At 40.7% G+C, this 22,728-nt stretch overlaps 1 protein-coding gene across 5 annotated transcripts in view; it reads left to right on the top strand.

Annotated features, from left to right (window-relative positions):
* The window catches only part of dlg2 (discs, large homolog 2 (Drosophila)), a 268,496-nt gene continuing 245,768 nt past the window's right edge, over window positions 1-22,728 (top strand). For 4 of the 5 annotated variants that reach the window (XM_038708585.1, XM_038708584.1, XM_038708583.1 and 1 more), the window contains exons 1-2: window positions 1-1,393; window positions 2,834-2,965. In XM_038708585.1, the coding sequence (XP_038564513.1) occupies window positions 1,375-1,393; window positions 2,834-2,965 (151 nt within the window). In that variant the 5' untranslated portion in view covers window positions 1-1,374. The remainder of the gene's footprint in view (window positions 1,394-2,833; window positions 2,966-22,728) is intronic. The other variant, XM_038708586.1, reaches the window with a different exon arrangement.

Raw genomic sequence — 22,728 nt, 5'->3', positions numbered from 1 at the left:
CATATGGGAAACGCTACTGTACAGTACTTGGTTATAGAATAAAGAGATTTGGCAGGTCGAGGACAGTGCTGATTTTTATCAGGAGAAATTCCCGGCGAATGCATAGTCACCATTTTACGGAATATGAAAATACATGGAGTCATTTGAGAGCCATGCGTTTTCTCTCACAGTTGACAGGCAGGTATTTTCCTACAGCCAGGCGTCGCACTGAGAAAGCAACATTTCATTTGGCACCGCCACTGGCTGGTGATTTCGCATGAATGCTAGCTAACTAATGTACAACACGCATGTTTATAGAAGCAACTGGAACAGTCAGCGTCAGAGGTTTTTTTTTTTAATTTTGCTCATTGACGTTACCTGCCTCACGGGAAGTAACTTACAGACACGTCTCTCCATAAGCCAGAACATCCAGAGAAAAACTCTGAAGTGACTGTTATGTGTTAGCTGACATTTCCTAAAGAAACGCAGGGACTTGACACCGCACGTTTCTTCTTTTTTTCTTTGAAGTGTGGCGCACCCTTTATCCTGCATTTTGGCTTGTAGGCAGGTAAAATAAACTTCAAGTGTGGACTGTGAGGCGGAGAAAATGATGTGGACCAGCTGTTCTGACCGAGGGCCGACCTAGGAATGTCACAACTCCCCAGCTGTGTGGACGGAGCACAGTGCTGGCTGCCCTAACACCTGACAGCTCCTGCTCACCGTGAGACATTGAGCCAGCGTTTCTACACACCATTCATCCGCTGTGACGACTTAAGGGCTTGGTGTCCACCCGTCTGTCTCCAGTAGTGTATTATGACCCGTCTGTCTGTGAGAGGCTGTCTGTCAGCACTGAATCAGACATGACAGGGCATGTCTTTCTGGTCAGTATTTCTTGGTCTGCCAGCTCTTCAGCTAAAGGATTTGTTTTTGAAGTGGACCCAGACAGAAGTAATACACAACCTCTGGTGCAGAAACCAGGGGCTCCCAAGTGTTCTCATCTTGAGTTACTGTACACAGTAGATAAAAGTTGATGAGGCATTACTACAGGAGACCTTATCTGAGCTTCTTGTGGATTACTGTTGATACTGTCATCTGGGACAGAGACACCTGTGACCAGGATCAGTGATGAAATATTTTTAAATCTAGTCAGTGGAATTAGTTGTTTCCTCATTTTGTTGGACCCCCCCCCCAGGATAACCCTCAGGGCCTGGTGGTTCCTGGACTCCACTTTGAGAGCCACTGGTTTAAGTTCTCTTGTCAGAGCTCTTGGAGTAGAGTGAAGTTTATCAAAACCCTTCCTGTTTTCTGTAGTCCGTCTGAGAAAGAACTTTTTAACCATGCACAGAAGACTGAACGGGAAGCCCTAGCAAGAGTCAAGTTTAAACTGAGTCAGCCATGCCTGTCAGAAAAAAAGGTGAGTAGTTTTTGCTCCTCCAGTATCAGACCCTGTAAATACTAAATGTGAATGATGTAGATGCTGTCACATCACCAACATTGCATTTGTCAGCACTTCATAGTCGAAATTCAAGCTTGTCCAACCTTTTGGTTTCCATTAGGCTCAGAATCTACATAATAGACATAGTCTATGGCCTCTCTTTAGTCTATTTTTCCTATTTCAACATGCCCCGTGTGTGAAGTCAGCTCCATAAAGAAACGGTTACCTAGTGTGTTGTGGAAGAACTTGACTGGCCTGCACAGAACCCAGAACTCATTCAACATCTTTAGAATAAGCTGGAACACCAATTGCAAGCCAGACATTATAACCCAACATTAGCGTTAGACCTCACTAATGCTCTTGTATCTGAATGTAAGCAAATCCCTGCAGCCAGGTTCCAAAATCTGGTGGTAAGACTAAAACCAGAAGAATGGAGGCTGGGTAATTAGCACATTAAAGGGTACCTTATGCTTTTTTTTAACATGGACCCTATTTTCCTATGTTTTCATGACTAATGGGGACAAAACTTTTTGAAATTGGTCCAGTATTGTGCGAGTGCACTGCAGTTGGCAGCTGTGATACAGGACTGCAACATAATGCTGGTGGGCAAATGTGCCTTGTCAAAGTACGTGTGACCCTTTTTGTTTAACCAGAAATGGTCGCTATATTGCTCTCATCAAAGCTTTCACACTTCCAGAACGAAGGAGTTGGTGGGCTACCGCTGCCTCGACAAACAAACTGACCGAGGCAGCGGTAGCCCACCAACTCTTGTATTCTGCGAGGTAAGATTGGATTAATCTTATGTCATATTCAAATGTAAACTTTTGATTTTGAAACTGCTTTAGCAACAATGTTTAAATGAAACATGAACTGAACTGAAAATTACTGTTTTTAATCAATAGAGTCTGGTGGCTTATAGTGACTGTTTCTGGAGCACACTTTACTGCAGCACACTTGCTCAATACTGGACCAATATCAAAATTGTTGTAAAATGAGGTCCAGGTTGAAAGATGCAGAAGTTACCTTTTAATGTCCATGGTTTTGGAATGACATAACCAACTATAACTGGAATATATATCTATATATCTATATATAGATATATATATCTCGCTGGAATGCTGGGGTGTCCACATAGTTGTGGCCATATTTCTGCAGTGTGCTGATAGTACAGCTGTAGAGGAGGGTAAAGTCACCTAATCTTTAGTCATCTCTGTATTTAAAGACTTGAATCTATAGTGTTAGGGCTATTTTATCTGTGTGTATATCTATTGCATTACGTATACACACAGACACATATGTAGGTACATTACATTATTATTATTATATTATATTACCAATATTATTTTTATTTTTTATTACTATATTAAGATAACAAACCAAGGACACAACAACAACCTGACTCATTTGCCCCCTCTGCAGACACAGCTCGAGCCTTGGGGCTTTTGGAGGAGTACTGCACTAAACTGAAGAAGCCAGAGGAGCAGCAGCTCAAAACTGCCATTCAGAGAGTAATGGGGATTTTCAAAAGCAACCTCTTTAAAGCTCTTCTTGGTAAGTCAGCACAAACAATCCATCAAGCAAATGGTATTTTTTGTTACGTTCATATTGCAGTGGTTTTCCGGAAAACAAATTTCAAAACAGTGTCAAATTTTGAAGTACTAGAGGTATACACGTGTGTGGCTGGCTCTGTTCTGGTTCACCAAACAGCGATGAGGCGGTGTTTGAAAGTAATTCTTTACTGATCAGTTCATTTTAAATGTTAACATGTGATAAGCTAGCAGATAGCTGTACACAATCACGACGGCTAAACAATGAAAACACACAACTTTAATGGCAGATGCAGAGGATCACGCTACGACTGCATCCGCAGTTTGATAAGTGCAGTCTTTACACCACACTAGTTTCTAGGTACATGTGCACATAACCTGCTTCAGGCACGCTGGAAGGCATTCAGAGTTGGGGGTGCTGAAAAAACTCACTGTATGACGTCATACTAAATACAGCACAACAATAATAGTTTTTGTATTCATTTGAATGTCTTATATAATAATTGTTAACAATAATGTAGACATTTTCCACAACAGGAAAACACAAAGAAACCTTTAACATTGCATATAGGCCTCTTGTAAAACAGCATCAGCACAGGAGGAAGAGAGACAAAGAACTTTACAAGTGTGTCTCCTTTATGAAGTGTGTTCTAGACTGCATCCTCATTGGGCTACATTGTATGAGCTATATAATATCACACAGCCCTGTTTTGCTCTTCATAGGCCTACTGAACTAGTGTATAAACCAGGTTGGAACTGTTAACAGGAGTAAGTTGGCCCCCATATCAGTGTTCTCTCTCTTTTTAAGGTGCCAGTTAAACCAGGGCAAATAAGTTTAAAACTCAGCCTCCCAGTATCTACTGAATAATAAAAAGCTAGTAGTCAAATCACTACATCTTAACAAAATATGACCTGCTGTGGACAGATTATTGCACAGCAGTGGTAATGAAAACTAGAACTCACAGTAATTTGTTAGTAAGTTACTTTATGTTGACAGTAGCACTCCAAGCACTGAACTGGGCTCTCTCTTGTCAGGGGTCTGATCAGTGAATTCTCTGAGACCTAAAAAAGTCTCACACAAACTTTGCTTTAGTGACCAGGACTGTGTTATTTTGAAATGTACCTATTTCCAACGAGAAAACAGGCAAAATTGTGTCTTTTCATTCACATAAACAACAAAACAACAACCTATAAATCCAAAGTAACATATTTTATTATTTATAGACCGTCTTTGAGCTTTGCCTCAGACAACTTAGGTGGAAAGTCTTGAAGGTACTTGAATGCTGCTGACTCCTTATTTAGAGCTCTGACAAATTGTTTCATAAGGCTCAATTTGATGTGCAGTGGTGGCATCAGCACCTTCCAATGGTTCACCAGTCTCAAAGCGGAGCTGCTCCATAAAGGTAACAAGTACGGTCCGTCTCTTTCCCTGGTACTGGACGCCTTGAAATATGATGAGTACAGCTTAGAGATCATAGGAGAGTTCAAAATGGTGGCATTCCTGATAGGTCTCCAAACCAAGTTTCCCCTGCTATCTTTCCCTTTGGGATACCAAGGTGCACTACCATAGGCTGGACTGGCCACAGCGGACCGAGTTCTCTGTCAGGAGGAACAACGTCAAGTGGGAGCCACTGGTGGATCCCTGAGAGGTGCCACCACTGCACATCAAATCAGACCTTATGAAACAATTTGTCAGAGCTCTATAATAGATATATGTTATACTGTATATTAGGGATGGGGATCGAGACCTGGTTCCAAAAGGACCCGGTTCCAAAATTTCTCAAAACCCAAAAATCAATAAACTTATTGATACTGCTGTTGAGACTTGCGGGTCCTATGATGTAACGTTAAGTCTTGAGTGTCAAATCTGATTTAATTTGAAACGCAATGGATAAGAAAATCATCAGGCTGCAGTCTCTGCCTGCTCTCTGTCGCCTCCCCCCCCCACACACACAGTGAGGGTTAATTTAGCTCCAAACTACTGTAACGTTAGGTGATAACAGCTACGCTCTTTACTGTAAGTACGCGCAATAAAACCTTCGCAAGTAAAAAGACAATACTTTCTCAATACAGCTGTCTGTAAGGAAACGTTAAACATGTAGAAATTGTTCATTTATTCATCTCTGTCCTCAGTATCTCATCCTGTATGTTTTATACAAGCACAGCTAACGCTAGCTTGGCATTAGCCAAATGTTAGAAACAAGCTAAATAGAATATATGTTTATTTATCGCAAGTGATATGTCATCTCAATGTACAACGTTATCGCACATGGAATATTTCCCTCATAACGTGCAGGCCTAACTCATGCCTGCATGTTGGGTCCGGTCTTACCAAATAACCATCACTAAATAATAGTAAAGTATTGATAGTAGTATCGATAAAGAATCGGATCGTTAAGCAGTCTCAATAAGGGCATCAATAAAAATTAACGATCCCCATCCCTACTGTATATAAATATAAAGAGTAGGCAGCCTTCAAGTAACTTAAAGGGGCATTATGGAGTTTCCAGCGGCCACTAGCGGTGCGGTTCTAAGATTGCAACCAGGCGTGTGCTCGTACGCGTGCTCGCTTGAACTCCACTTTCATACAGAAATACCACTGTAAACGCAGCAACACCAGCATGCAGGCTGTGGCTTTCCACACAGACATGCTCCGTAACGCATATCGGCCCAATCCTCCTGGAAAAAAGGCAGAGTGACAGCGACTATAGACAGGCAGGGAGACTGCTTCACACAACATGCTGGAAACTCGGGTAAACTCCCACTGCAACGTTACAGTAATAGTTTTATCGGCTGCAGGTTGAACTAATCCATGCTCGTTACATGATAACGTTGCATTTACTGCATTTAGCCAGCATTAGCTCGCCTGCTGCTTTCAGGAACTATCTTTACTATCTGTGAATCTGTCTCCGGAGGCTCAGCAATGTCAGCAACGCTACATGTATTGGATGATAACGAAACGGTTAGTGAGCTGGACTGAATATTATAACAAGATTGTGTCACACTTTATAACAGTTAGACCGCAGCAAGTAAATTTACTGTAATGTCAGTGGATGGCTCTTCCTCTGGGTTGTATATAAACTCTGGGTTGTATGTATAGGTGGAGAAGCTGTGTACCTGAGTATTGGTAAAAGGCAATAAATCTAAATTAAACGTTACGAAGCAAACAGTGGCAGGTCCGAGCTAATGTAGCGTTAGCTGGCTGCTCGTGGCTGCATCACTATGGGATAGTAAACAAATCGTTCCTGTAGCAGGTCTAACGCTACGTATAATTTTTAATAAAATTATGAAAATTAATATTTTAGGGAATATTAATTCATACCTCGAAACCAGGGCACCACCTAAAGATTTGCTTGTCTGCCCAAGGCTTTAGGTCCTTGAATATAGTGTAGTGAACAACGGTGTGGATTTGTGCATTTTACATTGAATAAATTTGGAGCTACTCTAAATTCCTTTCTCCTCCCCAGAGAAGATGGGGAGGGGTCAAAGTTGCTTTCTCTAAGTGCTATCCCGGCCATAAAACTGGCACCTTTTTGATTCCGAAGCTGATAACGCGGGGCCTGACTGTTAAACTGACAAAGGGACACGAACCAGCCATTGGCATCTCTCTGAACAGCCTATCAAAACTGGCCCTCCACACACGTTTCCGTGGCAACTGACCTTATTCTTTGTTTTATTACCACATCAAAAAGGAAAACCCCTGTCTCACCCAAGTGTGACATGGCCCAGACACTGAACTTTCAATGTAAAAAGGACTGCAGTCTCCAAAGACTCAAAGCATTTAATTCAATTTAATTAAATCTTTAGTTACCTGATTACGTTTGCCTCTATTTGAGTAGTTATGTTAACTGTTGTTGCTATCTGTTGTTGATATTAGTGCTGAAAAGAACTTACTTGTGCTTATTTTCAGCAAGACACTCCTTCATCTAATGTAATCAATGGTTGGTCATAATACTTTCCCACAAAATCCCTTTAGAAATGATGACAAAGAAATGTTTACTATACTCTTAATCGCCAGCTTGAATTTAAGGATGAATCAACAATATTCCCAGTTCCTAAGGAGAGACGATCTTTGATTTAATCCAAGCTTTCCTCATGTAACCTGAGCTCCCCCAAGTGGACGAAATAAGTATTACATGCCCTCGTTGGAAATGCTGTTAAATGTATAAATATCCTGACCAATAATGTGACAATTGTTTCCTGTTACCAAATGCTTAACATAGAACAGTACAACCGTTCAACCATTGAGGTTCGATTGTGGAAAATATTTGATTATAATACGTGCAAATAGATTTCTTTTAGACATTAAGTTTAGAAAGGCAGTCCCTTGGGAAACCTGAGACGCCCCCTGGCGAACCACGCCAAACACGCAACCTCTCTTCGCTTTTCTCTTCGCTGTTGGCTCTCTTCCACTCTTGCCTATTTCTAGTTCCCTTTACATATGAGACTGACTGACTGATTTAAGATAATTGAGCGATTATTAACTAACTGATCACTAGTAATAATTGTATAATTATTCAAAACTACCTAGAGGTCCGGAGACTCTAGGATTATAACAACTCCGGTGGTGCCCTTAACGAGGAAATTTTGATTTTATGAATATTAATTCATAATTGGGTATCAATTCTCATAAATTTATTAAAATGCATAACTAAAATTTTTAGGTCTGCTACAATAGCTTGATAATTACACGAATTTCTGGTAATTCATTAGTTATTAATGGTTCAGTTATTCTGAAATCGTAAACTTTAGTCACTCTCAAATCTGAGGGTAAATTCTCTGAACAGGGACCCCAGATTCTTAACAATGCACACACACAAATCACTGTGATCAAGTTGAAATTTATTGACTAACTAAAGGGAGTACAACAGAGGGAGTAAATGTGGGAATATTACAGGGACAACAGTCAACATGAAACAAACCAGAAGGTAATGAACAGAATGTTAGGCTCGATGGAATTTCAGTTTATATTGTAGAGGGAGAGGATTCTACGAGGATGGGGGAACAAATGGTCGGAAATTACGTTGCAAATTTAGTTTGAATAGCCTAGAGGTTAACTATAGATGAGGGCCACCTAAAGAACACCAACGAGTCACAGAGTGTAGTTTGTTTTGCCTTACTTTTGTCGTAATTCCCCGTAGCAAAGGCTCACTGCCGGTTGGCTCGTGGATGTTGTCCTGGCCAGACACCCCAGTGGCGTCTCGAGTTGAGTTCAAACCGGTGGATTCGTTCCGGGGGCCTTTGCAGGAAAACGCTTGCATCAGCGGGCGGTCAGCCCTGGCTTTGCACTCTGAGGTCGTTTGGTGTCGCTCTAGCTCGGCGGAACACACTCCAGACTCTGTCGTTGGAGCCGTGTCTTCGTTCAACTGAAGGCGAGAAGTGAACGGGCTTCTGAGTTTCTGGGTCCAAAGTTGCTGAAAAAAAACAACAAAAATCAAATAAGACTCATAAATTCGCCGTAGGTTTGCGAGGCCCCGGGAATATAGGCTATTTAATGTTGCTGAGTTTAAACAAGTCTGGGGAAAGTTTAATCCCGGGCAGCTCCAAACAAAAATCAAAATCAAATCTCCCGCTAAGAAAATTGGAGATTCAAGGGCAGTAGCATTCTCAGCTTGTCTGAACAAACAAGAACAAAAAAAAAAGATCGGAATTTCAAAAGTAAAGGAAGTTAACCAAAACGTAATTACGAGAGGATACACGAGAGTTTAGTTTCAAGAGAGTTTTTTAAGAAGAGGGAGACAAAAGACAACAAGGCCTTTTATCTACTTCCCTTCTTTAGGACGTGGTGACGTCAATTTGGGGAGTGGGTTTCTCTGGGGGAGTTACCTCAAAAGTGTTAACTTTTTAGTGGGATAAAGAAAATATATGTTGCGCGTATTTTCATTTAATCTCTCTCTCCACAATATCAACATTTGAAAAATACTTAGTTCTAAACATTCATATAAAGACAAGCAAAACAAGACTAAACACTAGAGGGTTAAGGGTTTCTTAATTGTTATATACTTAATAAAAGGTGTAACAAAGCTTAACTACATGTTTTTAGTGTAAACTTGATGGTTACATGTTTAAACTCAAGAGACAATTTAGATGTAAGCATGGCAGCAAAGAATTCGTTTATACCATTACATGGTGATAGATATTTGGCGCTCATTGTCGGTGTAAGCCGAGTTTTACACGCTTGTGTGTTATACCTTTTCTGTCCCTTAGTGGAGCTCGGGTCGTACGAGAAAACAGCAGACATTCAACTTTGAGATTTACCACTTTAACTAGGAACTGGGAAGCTGGTTATACACATGAGCGTGTGGATGAATGTTTTAGTAGGAAATTGTTTATGGAACGTTTAACTAAAGCATTAGTTAATATTAAACAGACAGTGATTACTAGGGAATAACAGGGAGTTAATTAAAATTTAATTAAAACAAAACAAAATGAGGAAATTAGGGAACTCTTCAAGATCACTTTCTTATGGTTCTCTAGTTTTCAAACATCACTAAAGGATAACAACAGGGTCATTACTACTAAACTAAGAGGCAAATGCCACTACTAACTTAGCAAGGATTATTATTTACACAGAACAAACAGTTTATATTGATTGATTTGTTGAAGAAAAACAGGGGTTGTTAATGTTCCCCCTTTCGCATTCCTGGCTTATCACATTTGCACATCGGCTAAAGAGAGAAGGGACTGGTGTTTTATGGCTCAGCCGTTCTATGGGAAAAGGAGTCAGGTTGAGGCCGGACTGGTGGTACTTTTGATGTCCAGAGGTGACCTGTGGAGAGAGAGGGGTAGGACCGCCCCTTTGCTGTGCTGTTAAGTGTCTCCAGTGTCACCTTTACGGCGAGAGGGGTTCACTAAGGCTCTTTTGAATACACAATCCTTAAGCGATGCAAGTCTCTGCAGATCGGCGACAGCCAGTGAGCTAATGTGACTTTCTTTGTGTTTCTCCAGCTCACTTTGTTCTTACTCGACATCATCTAAACCTGTTTGGTCTGAGCGGCTTCAGTACATAAAACTTTTGTTGTTTTGGATCCTTACGTGGAGCCTAATCAAAAACTTACATATAGCCCCTTTAAATACTCCCTTTAAATTTATGTGACTTTATGTGAATGGAAAGGCACATATTTGCCTGTTCTCTCATTGGAAATAGGGTTATTTCAAAATATCACTGTCCTTGTTACAAAAACAAAGTTTGCGGGGAATAATAGCCATTTTCTATACTTTTGAGGCATAAGCAATTAGGGAATAACATTAGAAAATTGTTACACTGTGTAATTAATGTAGACCTATACATAAAACCAAAATCAAAGTTCCATTCTCCCTCAGACACTGGTATTCATGTACAGTACTAGCCTATATTAAATACACTGGTAAAAAGGGGAAAAACAATACACACCACAATACATGACAGAGTTAAATGTTAAATCTTTTTTAAAATATTTTCAGTACTACAAAGTTTTATTTCATTTTCACAGTATGCTTTCATAGATTCAGTTATCTCTGTCTCAGAAGTCAACTGAACTTGTTGGCAGTACAGTAGAGACCGAGTTTTACAGAATCTGTAGCAGATGCCTAACTTACTACTTTGTGATTTGCAGTGTTACTATACTTAGAGTTTATTTGGCTGCCCACACTAATGGTTTTTCTTGTTATTTTTATTATTATATTGTTCTGCCAGGATATTTCATTCATGTGGTCTTCCTAGCCCATACTGCAAATTGAGATCTGTTTTGCTGCCAAACTCTCAAAGCTAATTGCAGCATGTAAACCTGTGGGAAACACTGGATCCTGTGTATAAAGAAAGATGTTTGCCATTTGTGATTACAAAAACCGTACACCATCAGTGAGGCTGCCACTTTTTCAAGCTCAAACTAATGAGAAATAACTTGGAATTGGTTTAAATTCATGTTACTTTTATTTGTGACCCCTTATATTTTGTTGTTGTGGTAATATTGCTGCAGGCAGTTGCATTTTACAATCTGCAAACTGTCTCACAGTTATCCCCAATTTCTCCATATGTTGAATCCAGAATGCTTCCACACATTACTCAGATGGCTCTCAGATGGTTTGGTGTCATGATTATCAGTTTCAGCATAACTTGATATTTTCCACCATATTGCTTACGCGTTGAACAACAATAGCCTGATCAGAATGGCATTTTACGAATGCTTCTTATTGGAGTACAAGGTAGGACCCGGTCTGCTTATACACTGTGAGTTTTAAATGTGAACAGAGCAAATAGTTATTCATTTTCCACATTCAAATGAAATTTTGAATAAAAATTTATGGCTCTGCTTAAAGGGATATGTAGTTTTCAGCGGCCACTAGCAGTGCGTTTTAAGATTGTAACCAGGTGTGTGCTCATACGGGTTACGGCTCACTTGAACTCATGAGTGAGCACAATCTGAAAACCATATAAGTTACAGTAACTGAGACGGTGGAGAAGCTGTGTACCTTAGTGTCGGTAAAATGACATGTAAAATGTAAATCTAAATTGAACGTTACGAAGCAAACAGAGGTGGATCCGTGCTAAAGTACTGCTCCAAAGATAAGATATTACATTATTAATCCCCCGTAGGGGAAATTTAACACAATATAGCAGCACAAGGAATATAAAAGAACAGATGCAGTATTGTAGATGTATTAACACACTATTTACACTATACAATAACACTATACAATAATAATTATTTACAACCAGATAAATGTCTCAGATAAAATCAGGCACAAATCTGTCAGTTTGGTGCTGTGGCGTTGTGGAGCCTGATAGCTGATGGCACAAATGAGCCTCCAAAGCGCTTTGAGGCTCGGGGCTGGATGAGTCCAGATGGTTTTCAGCTTCCCTCTCATCCTCCTCTCAGTCACTGCCTCCACACTGTCCAGTTCCATCCCCACCACTGAGCTGTCCTTCTTCACCAGCTTGCCCAGTTTGTTGCCACAAGTCCCGATGCCACCTCCCCAGCACACCACATCCTGCCTATAAACAAATTGCTCCACATTTGCTTTTCCGTCATCCTTTCTTGCGGGCTAAATCAGCACATACACCTTTATTGTTGTTTTGTGTCCTTATGTGGAGTTTGCTGGGAGTTGGTGGGTTTTTTTGGTGTTAGCTGCGGTGTTTTCGCTGTAGTTGGAGAGAGGCTCGGGAGCGCGCACAGGGCTACATCCTGACCCGGTTCCTTCACATTTATAGCAGAATAGTGGCTGTTCCAAGCAACAGAGAAAACAGACGTGTGCTTCATTTCTAAGTGAGGTTAGAGCCCATTGACAATAAGGCAGTTAAAAGTTTATTAAGTGATTTCATTGAAAAACTATGTTTAGCCCCTTTAACTTTGTCAGCTGAGTATGGCAGTTAGTCAGTAATTGCTTTTTAACAAGTTACTATACCACAATGTGAACAAACCGATTTTGGACAGTTTCATAACGAAGAAGTCTTGTGAAGTCAGAAACTAGGAATTCTTTGAAAAAGTGCCCTTCACGGAGTCACGTGGGTACGGCGAACAAGATGGCGGCTGATTAGGGAGCCTCTGCTCTCCGACACTACTTTTGAGTCAATACCGAAGTATAGGCTCAAGTTATATTAAAAACTACCCTCGCCTCGAAGAGTAAATGGCTGGCGCATTTTGGAGAACTGAAACATTCGGATTCAAGCGAAATGGCCACATCGAAATATTTCAAAGACAGTAGGGCTACCCGAACTGTTAAAGGACTATTACAGAAACGACAACGGAGTTGAAAGCGACAGTGACGTCTATGCAACAGAGTCTGGCAGAAGTAGACACACGCATTGAGCGCCTAGAGGAGACCTGAGAGCGGCTACACGCAGATGGTGACAAGAGAAACAAGCTAGTGGACGCAATGTGGGACCGCATTCAAGCCCTGGAAAATCACATCAAAAGGAACAACGTGAGACTCATAGGCCTGAAAGAGACTTTTGGGACCAATGGGACATTGTTGAGCTGTGTCCAAAAAATTTTGACGGAGGGGCTGGGGGTCTGGGCTGATGCCGAGAGCACACCGGTTGCTCGCACCGTTGCCGGCCCCCACGACCGGTGCTGATACGGTTTCTGAGACAGTCAGCGAGAGACAAGGTGATATCGGCGGCTAAGGAAAAAACGGGGCTTCGTATGGGAAGGATGTCGACTGTCTATATTCCCCGATATGACAAAAGAGTTGGCGGAGAAGAGGAAAACCTTCACCCCTGTGAAGCACAAACTGCAAGAGCGCGAGGTGAAGTACACGCTGGCCTTCCCGGCCACACTGAGGTTTGGGTGGCGGGGGAAGAATGTGAGTTTCACTACTGCAACAGCGGTGGAAAAATTCATCAACGACAACGACCAAGGCGATGACTAAACAGGGGGTAATATGTGGTTTTTAACGTTTGTATGGAAGAGCTGCATAAATGTTGTGAAGACGGGTGTCGGAGGAGAGGGACCCGCCTGGCAGCTGCCAAGGATGGAGGATTTCAAGCGGGAGGAGCGGTAACCCACGGACCAGATAAGGTTTTATTTTATTTTTTCATTTTTAGGCTGCATATGTCAGCTACGGGACTGTCAGACTTTTTCTGGCTTGAATTTAGGTTTTTGACTTTGGTTATGGTTTTTCTTTTCCGTATTTTGTACTGGAAACGTTCTTTTTCCAGGTTAAATGTTAGTGTTCATATTTATAGAGTATAGGATTTTTAACTATGATGACACAAAAGGCATAGACAGCCCTACAGATGAACAGTGATTCAAACAGGAACAGTGAGGTAGACATAGGTATGGAGGGCCATTTGGACAAAGATGATTAAGAAATGTATTAAGTACATGTCATGGAATATTAATGGAAGTGGAAATCCAGTCAAAAGACGTAAGGTACTGTCATATTTAAAAAGGCTGATGTAGTTTTCATACAGGAAACTCATTTGAATGAGGGGGAGGCAGCTAAATTCAAAACAGGCTGGGTGAGGTTTGTTTTTTACAGCTCACTCTCAAGTTCACGAAACGGAGTTATGATCTTGGTTAACAGGGGGATACATTTTGTGTTGCTTAAAGAAGTTAAAGATACTGAGGGACGAATGATATGTGTCCAGGCATTAATAGAAGGTATGCAGGTGATACTATGTAATATTTATGCACCTAATAAGGGAGACCCACACTTCTTTCATGAAGTCAATAGGGTTTTAGGGGAGATGGACGGGCAAATTATCTTGGCAGGAGACTTTAACCAAGTGATGGACCCTATATTAGACAAAAGTCAGTTTAAAGGTCCACTGATAACCAAAGATAGGGAAGCAATTCATATGTTAAAAGGTGACATGGCGCTTGTGGATGTCTGGAGGCTTACTAACCCACGGAAGAGGGAGTACACGTTTTTTTCACACTGTCATAAGTCACACTCCAGAATTGATTTTTTTTTTTTATTGCAAGCCCGTTAGTAAACAGTGTAGTTAGTTGCAGTATAAGAACTATTGCTAATTCCACCACTGCAAAGATCATGCAGTGGTGGAATTATGTATAAACACAGAATTGGACATTGGAAGGAGGACTAGATGGAGAATGAATTCATCATTACTACAGGACAAAGACTTCAGGTCATCGCTGGGAGAGGATTTGAAATCTTTCTTTGACTTAAATATTGGCAGTACTAAGGACATTGCAACTGTCTGGGAGGCCTCTAAAGCATATATAAGAGGGAAACTAATTGCTCACTCGGCTCAAAAGAAAAAAGACAGCCTAAACAGAATCAAAGAATTAGAAGGTGAAATTAAATTAAAGGAAAATAGTTTAGCGCAACACTTCTCAGAATCACAATATCAGAAACTTTGTAATCTTAAGTTTCAGCTGCACGAAATATTTAACAAAAAAGTATAATATTCTTTATACAGATTAAAAACAAATTTTTATGAAGGTGGTCGAAAAAACTGGGAAGATACTAGCTAGACAAGTAAAAGAAAAGGACTCCTCGAATATAATCTCAGCCATCAAACAGGGAACTAAATTAGTAACCTCGACAAAAGATATAAATGAGACTTTCCAACAATATTACAAGAAACTATATACATCAACAGTATCCGGCAATGAGGATCAAATAAATTCATTCTTCTCTAACATTAATATGCCTAAGCTTAACCTTTATCAAGCAAGGAAGTTAGAGTCACCTATGATGTTGGCAGAAATAAAGAATGCTGTGTCATTAATGAATACTGGGAAATCACCAGGATACGACGGATTTCGTTTAGAATACTAGAAGTATATAGACATTCTTGCTCCAGTCTTGGTGAAGGTGTATCAGGAGGCTTTTGAAAAAGGCCACATGCCGCCAACATTTAATGAAGCTTTAATATCTCTGATCCCAAAAAAAGACAGAGATATAACAGGCTCCAACAAGTTTTACCAAATATTATACATCCCAACCAAGCAGGCTTTATGAAGAACAGATCCTCATCGGACAACATGAGGAAATTAATATATCTTAAGTGGTTTGCATCATCCAAAAGTGCGCCAATAGTTGCTATTTCCCTAGATGCCGAAAAGGCTTTCGACGAAGTGGAATGGAGTTTTCTCTTTTCCGCTCTTTCACATTTTGGTTTTGGTCCCTATTTCTCTCAATGGGTAAAGACATTATATAAAGAACCAAAAGCAGCGGTAATTACCAATGGAGTTATATCACCCTTTTTCAGCCTGCCAGGGCTGCTCTTTGAGCCCCCTATTTATAATTTGTCTAGAAACACTGGCTGTTAGTATCAGAAACAATGGGAGTATTAAGGGAGTAGAGGTCGGGGGAGAGGAACATAAATTGCTGTTATATGCTGACGATATCTTAGCCATAGTGACAGACCCTGAGGTGTCCTTACCACATCTGATGGATACTATTCAGTCCTACTCTAAACTGTCAGGTTACATAATCAGTTGGAATAAATCCGAAGCTATGCCCATGACTTCCACATGCCACCGTTACATGGTGGAAAAGCTTAAATTTAAGTGGGTACCAGAAGGCATGAAGTACCTTGGAATTAAACTCAGTCAAGACTTAGAAGAGATGCCTTTGTTAAACTTTAATCCAGTGTTGCAAAAAATTTAAACAAATTTGGAAAAGTGGCAAAAGATAAAACTTACCCTGTGGGGAAAAGTCAATATTATTAAAATGATAGTAGTTCCTCAATTTAATTACTTAGTTATGATGTTGCCAATCACGATACCGCCCGCCATCTTTAAGAAGTATGATAATATAGTTAAACAGTTTTTATGGGACGGGAAAAGAGCAAGGATAAAACTTAGTAAACTTTGCGCCCCCATGGAGAAAGGGGGATTAGGTTTACCTGACCCAAGATTATATGGGGTATCTTTTGAAATGGCTAAATTAGCCAAATATTGGAAAAGGACAGATAACAAGTTAGACTGGATGGAGATTAAGAAGGAGTTCTGTTCACCATTTAGTCCAAAGGAGCAACTGTCTCAACGAAGTAATACAACAAACCTAATTCTTGTTCACTCTAAGGAAGTGTGGGCTAAGGTGCATATGCTTCATTGTGGTCTAATCCTGCCATACATATTGGTAAAATGTCAGTGTATTGGAAGCAGTGGAGTTCAAATGGTACATGTACTATAGGAGACCTTTACAAAAATGGACAATTCATGTCTTATGAAGAATTATCACGTCAATTTAAACTCAAAGGCAAACAACATTTTTGGAAATACATACAAATTAGGGACTGTGTACAATCTCAAATTGGTAATTGTTCAGGAAATGATATTCTGGACTATCTGAATGCGCCACGCGAACACTGCACAGCTTCACAATTCTATAAACTAACAAACTACTCAGTAAGTGGTGAGTCCTCTAATGTGAAATTGTTATGGCAAAGAGACCTGAGTATGAGCTTTACACAGGAAAAATGGCTGGGTATACTAGCAGACTGTGGAAAGTATGTAAGAGAGGCAAGAGGGAAGTTCACACAATATAAGATCATACATAGATACTATCATACTCCTGTGAGATTATATAGAATGAAACTGATGAATGACAATATGTGTTGGAAGTGTAAAACAGAGGTAGGAACTTTTCTTCACTGTGTATGGGAATGTGGATTGGTGAATCCATTTTGGGTTAAAGTTGTGGACTTCTTGAGTAACTGGTCAGGCTCAGTGATTCCTCTGACACCTGCTGTATGTCTACTAGGGGACAGATCACAAATACCGAATATCTCAAAGGGAACCTTTTCTGTCATCATGGTGGACTTGGTCACAGCTTCCAGAGTTATTTTAAGACACTGGAAAACTGCTGTATCTCCTAATCTGAGAGACTGGACTAATGCAATGTTGGAGACCGCATCCTACGAGTCTGTGCTTCACAAACTGTCAGCTAACAAGGAGAATGGGATGATCTCTTGGGATCTTTTTTGGACATACACAAGGACTAATGAAAACTCAACCTAAGAAATTAGAGGCTAAATATAGCTCCATTCCTTTTTTACTTTTATTCTTACTCTGTGACATGTCAGAATGTGTTTATGCCAAGACTCTGTAATGCTCAATCCTGTACTCACATACTCTGCCTTTAAGAATTCAATAAAAATTTAAATGAGAAGAAAAACTGCCCTTCACCTCTTACATTTGGTAGATTATGTAGATGATATACACTGCTCAAAAAAATAAAGGGAACACTAAAATAACACATCCTAGATCTGAATGAATGAAATAATCTCATTAAATACTCCTTTCTTTACATAGTTGAATGTGCTGACAACAAAATCACACAAAAACTATCAATGGAAATAAAATTTATGAACCCATGGAGGTCTGGATTTGGAGTCACACTCGAAATCAAAGTGGAAAACCAAACTACAGGCTGATCCAACTTTGATGTAATGTCCTTAAAACAAGTCAAAATGAGGCTCAGTAGTGTGTGTGGCCTCCACGTGCCTGTATGACCTCCCTACAACGCCCGGCCATGCTCCTGATGAGGTGGCGGATGGTCTCCTGAGGGACCTCCTCCCAGACCTGGACTAAAGCATCCGCCAGCTGCTGGACAGTCTGTGGTGCAATGTGGCGTTGGTGGATGGAGCGAGACATGATGTCTCAGATGTGCTCAATTGGATTCAGGTCTGGGGAACGGACGGGCCGGTCCATAGCATCAATGCCTTCCTCATGCAGGAACTGCTGACACACTCCAGCCACATGAGGTCTAGTATTGTCTTGCATTAGGAGGAACCCAGGGCCAACCGCACCAGCATATGGTCTCACAAGGGGTCTGAGGATCTCATCTCGGTACCTAATGGCAGTCAGGCTACCTCTGGCGAGCACATGGAGGGCTATGCGGCCCCCCAAAGAAATGCCACCCCACACCATTACTGACCCACCGCCAAACCGGTCATGCTGGAGGATGTTGCAGGCTGCAGAACGTTCTCCACGGCGTCTCCAGACTCTGTCACGTCTGTCACATGTGCTCAATGTGAACCTGCTTTCATCTGTGAAGAGCACAGGGCGCCAGTGGCTAATTTGCCAATCTTGATGTTCTCTGGCAAATGCCAAACGTCCTGCACGGTGTTGGGCTGTAAGCACAACCCCCACCTGTGGACGTCGGGCCCTCATACCACCCTCATGGAGTCTGTTTCTGACCGTTTGAGCAGACACATGCACATTTGTGGCCTGCTGGAGGTCATTTTGCAGGGCTCTGGCAGTGCTCCTCCTGCTCCTCCTTGCACAAAGGCGGAGGTAGCGGTCCTGCTGCTGGGTTGTTGCCCTCCTACGGCCTCCTCCACGTCTCCTGATGTACTGGCCTGTCTCCTGGTAGCGCCTCCGTGCTCTGGACACTACGCTGACAGACACGGCAAACCTTCTTGCCTCAGCTCGCATTGATGTGCCATCCTGGATGAGCTGCACTACCTGAGCCACTTGTGTGGGTTGTAGACTCCGTCTCATGCTACCACTAGAGTGAAAGCACCGCCAGCATTCAAAAGTGACCAAAACATCAGCCAGGAAGCATAGGAACTGAGAAGTGGTCTGTGGTCACCACCTGCAGAACCACTCCTTTATTGGGGGTGTCTTGCTAATTGCCTATAATTTCCACCTGTTGTCTTTTCTATTTGCACAACAGCATGTGAAATTGATTGTCAATCAGTGTTGCTTCCTAAGTGGACAGTTTGATTTCACAGGAGTGTGTAGTTTAAGTGTTCCCTTTATTTTTTTGAGCAGTGTACTATGATATACTGTAGATGCAGTCATGGGTTTGTCCCAAAAGCATCCTGGATATTAGACCACTCAGCAAAAATCCTCCACCAATCCGGAGCCCTGTATCTATTACCCTGTTCATGATGTGCTATATTATAGGCCTGATTTTACAGTACACTTGCACTTGGTCAAGCTATAGGATTCTGTTCAGGCACTATGGGTAGACTTCATGATCTCTGCACTGTTTAAAGGCTCTGACCACTTTCCTTTGTAAGGGTTCGGAATGTTAATTTCCTAAACCAACACTGGGCCACAGAAACTGATTCACTTATAATTTGCAGTAGTGACATAGACTCATAATTATGACACCAAGCTATCTGAGCTGGATATACTGGCTACAGATCTTTGTAAAGTATTGGTGTTTGGAGCAGATCCAAGGTGCTTCAAATTGAAATATTTTTAATATACAGTGAAGGATCTGATTATATTCCCTTGTTCTCATGCCAAAAAGAATTTCATAATGCATTATCTGTTTTTTTTTTTGTCTGATGGATACTCACTGATATAATCATTCAAACTCATTCAAAGTCATTCAATCACATTATATACAGTACATGTGGAGGGCAGTACTTAATGTGACTGAAAATTATAAAAAAAAATTGACATTACAAGATCTATTATTTACATCTTTCTGCGACAAGTGAAATTTTACACCTAAGCTAGTGCATATTCCACCGTCCACTGTTTTTCATTAAAGTCCTGAAGTGAAGCATTGTCGCTTTTGCACAATTGGCATATATACTGTACTATTATATATAATAATATCCTATCCTAATATATCCTATTAGTTTAATAGTGGTTGCAGGTTTATATATCACTGAGGCATACCTCCTATCACTTTATCATTGATTAGTTGGTGGCTGACTGACCACTCAGCGGCTTGAGGGTTGACACACTGCAGCACATATTGTAGCACCTGAGATACCTGGCAGGAGTGAGACAGATACAGAAGGACAGCAGTCTGCCTGTGTAACCCAAGATGCAGACTGTTTCACTGTTTCAGGGAGGAAGTCTCTCTGTTCTCTGCTGGGCTGTGTGCTGTGGTCAGGAGCTGATGAGGGTTTAACATGTGCCAAATAGTGACAAACAACATACTAATGTACTTGTGAAAAAGAGTAAAAGTCAGTGAGTCACGTTGTGGCCACACTGGCATGACAAGCTGTCATATCTGTCTCCCTCTGGGCAGCTGCAAAAATCATCTAATAAAGATCAATCCTGACTGGAGATGCTGATGTTCCTTCCACTTTAGTGCTGCATAGGCTCATCTAATGCTTCTTCACAGCTCGTCCTCACATATTCCAGAGTTTTTGGTGTCCACATACTCTAATTGCATTTGTTTGTTTTATCATTACAATAATCATGATCATAATCATTTAATTCTTGGCAGGTGATGTTTTTCCTTGCCTGTTGAATCCAAAATAAAAAATATCTAAATGATAAATATTAACCATGTGGACAAACTGTATTACAAACATTATTATATTTTTCATTAAATGGGTGGATTACATTTTATAATCTTTCCCTACGTTTGCATGCTTACATAATATCCTGCAACAGCTGTTCTCCAGGAACACGCTCATATCTTGGACTCATGATGCTGTGTATAAAAATGTTATTACTATCATTTCAAAGTAAAATTGATCATTATTCATCACTGACCAATAACGAATGAGCCACTGAGTTAAATAATGTCATTCATTCCTCTGAGCCTGTTAGTTTTCATCATGATGTGAAGTTTTACTGATGGACAGCAGTGACAGTTGTCTATATGCGATTCCATTTTCATGGTTATTTATTTATTTTTTTGCCTTAATCATTTTACAGATTTATTAGTGTGCATGCAGAACACACTCGTTACTATTCACTCAACAAAGATGAACCTTAAAGGTCTTACCATTTCCTTTGGCAGTAATGAGGAACAATAGGTCTATGCAATGCAATCAAACACAGTTACAACTCTCCGATGGAATAAATGCCTCCTGAAATAGATGTAATCATCTTACAAAGCATTAGGTGCTGTCTAATCTGGTCAGTGGCGTGGGCGCCCCAGCTAAACCCCATCACTGCAGAGTGGATCTGTGTGTGGATTAACCCATTCATCATCCCCACTACTCCTCAGTCACTCATCTACACAGTTGGAGGACTGATCTGCTTCCTGCTTGAGCTTTATACTTGGTGTGATTCACGGGTAAATAACGGTTACTATTACAGCTTAGCCCTATATTCTGTCAGGTTTTCCAGAGTTGTAAAATTATGTGTCATATTATTATAAAACACTGCAGTGTTTTGGCGGGTAAACCTTTTAATTGTTTTGATGGTAAACTGGACTCCCTGGATCGTATTTCATCATTACAACAGTACTTGAAACAACTTAGCCCCACCAGCGCCGCCTTTCCATCCATCCTTCTATCCATCTATCCAACAATGTCTGTATGGTTTTTCAGTGAGTAAGCTGACGTTGAGATCGTGGACTTTGGGGAAAATGTTTGGTTCCCATCCTCCAGCTCCAGGAAGACCTTGTGAAAAGACTTTTGATAGTTTAGTACCAAGCCATAAATAAGGCCCATTAGTTAGGTGCAAACCTATGCTATAATAGGAATACCAAAAAAGGACCACTGCTCCTGCGAAGGCTATTCCAGCTTGCTATTAAGACTTTACTCCCTGATTTTTCTTGACCACAAAGATGTTGAGAACAAATGAAGTGAGGGCCTCTTGGATGGCTGAAGCATCTCGGTCATCACAAACCTGTGAAATATACCAGAGTATTAAACCTACTTGTCTTTTGCTAATGTTAAGAACGCATATAGCTCTTTGCTCTCCCTCTGAACAGAAATCTGGGTGGGATAACGTAGTTGCTGTGGTAGTTTTGAGCAGTGTTTTGATTTAGGCCAAGAAATGTGTGCGCGCATCAGAAATACATTTGTGAACCTTTTTCTCACATGGATTTGCCTACATTTATAAACAATAACTATCTTGTGTGAATTGAAAAATATTTATGTGGAGAGAGTCATTTATATTTAAATCAAAAAATACATTTGCAATTACTTCAGTGTGCATTAATAAAAGGTGAGAGGTCAGAAAAAAACTTTTCTTACCTGGTAGTCCTCGATTAACTCCTCTGTCTTTTCATCAAGGTAGAGAATGAGGCCTCTGATCACAGCTTCTCTTCAGGACTCGATGCTGCTGTCCTACAAATATATGAAATATGAGATGATCTTAAATACAAAAATCAGAATGCTACAACATTAACGGCTACAATGTTATAAGTACATGCCTCATTTATGATGTCAAGGGTCTCATCAAATTTCTTTCCAACAGCTCCTCCCTTCCAATCTACATGTTTGTCCAACTTTCCCAGGAATGTGTACTGTAGTGACTTCAGTCTGATCCTCCCCAATTTTTCCTTGATCTGAGAAAGAGACTGAGACAGAAAGAAACATCATGATATACTGAGAGAAAAGAATTAGAGACACAGGGAAAGAGAAACAGAATACCCAAGGTTATGGGAACTAATGGCAGACAATACACAGCCAGCCATACATGTTATAGAAATAAA

This window comes from Micropterus salmoides, unplaced genomic scaffold (genome assembly GCF_014851395.1).
Source record: "Micropterus salmoides isolate LMB-PRFRI ecotype aquatic unplaced genomic scaffold, ASM1485139v1 Ms_hic_scaffold_9, whole genome shotgun sequence".
Taxonomy (NCBI): Eukaryota; Metazoa; Chordata; class Actinopteri; order Centrarchiformes; family Centrarchidae; genus Micropterus; species Micropterus salmoides.
Note: the sequence above shows the minus strand (reverse complement) of the source record. Positions and strands in the feature narration are given on the sequence as shown.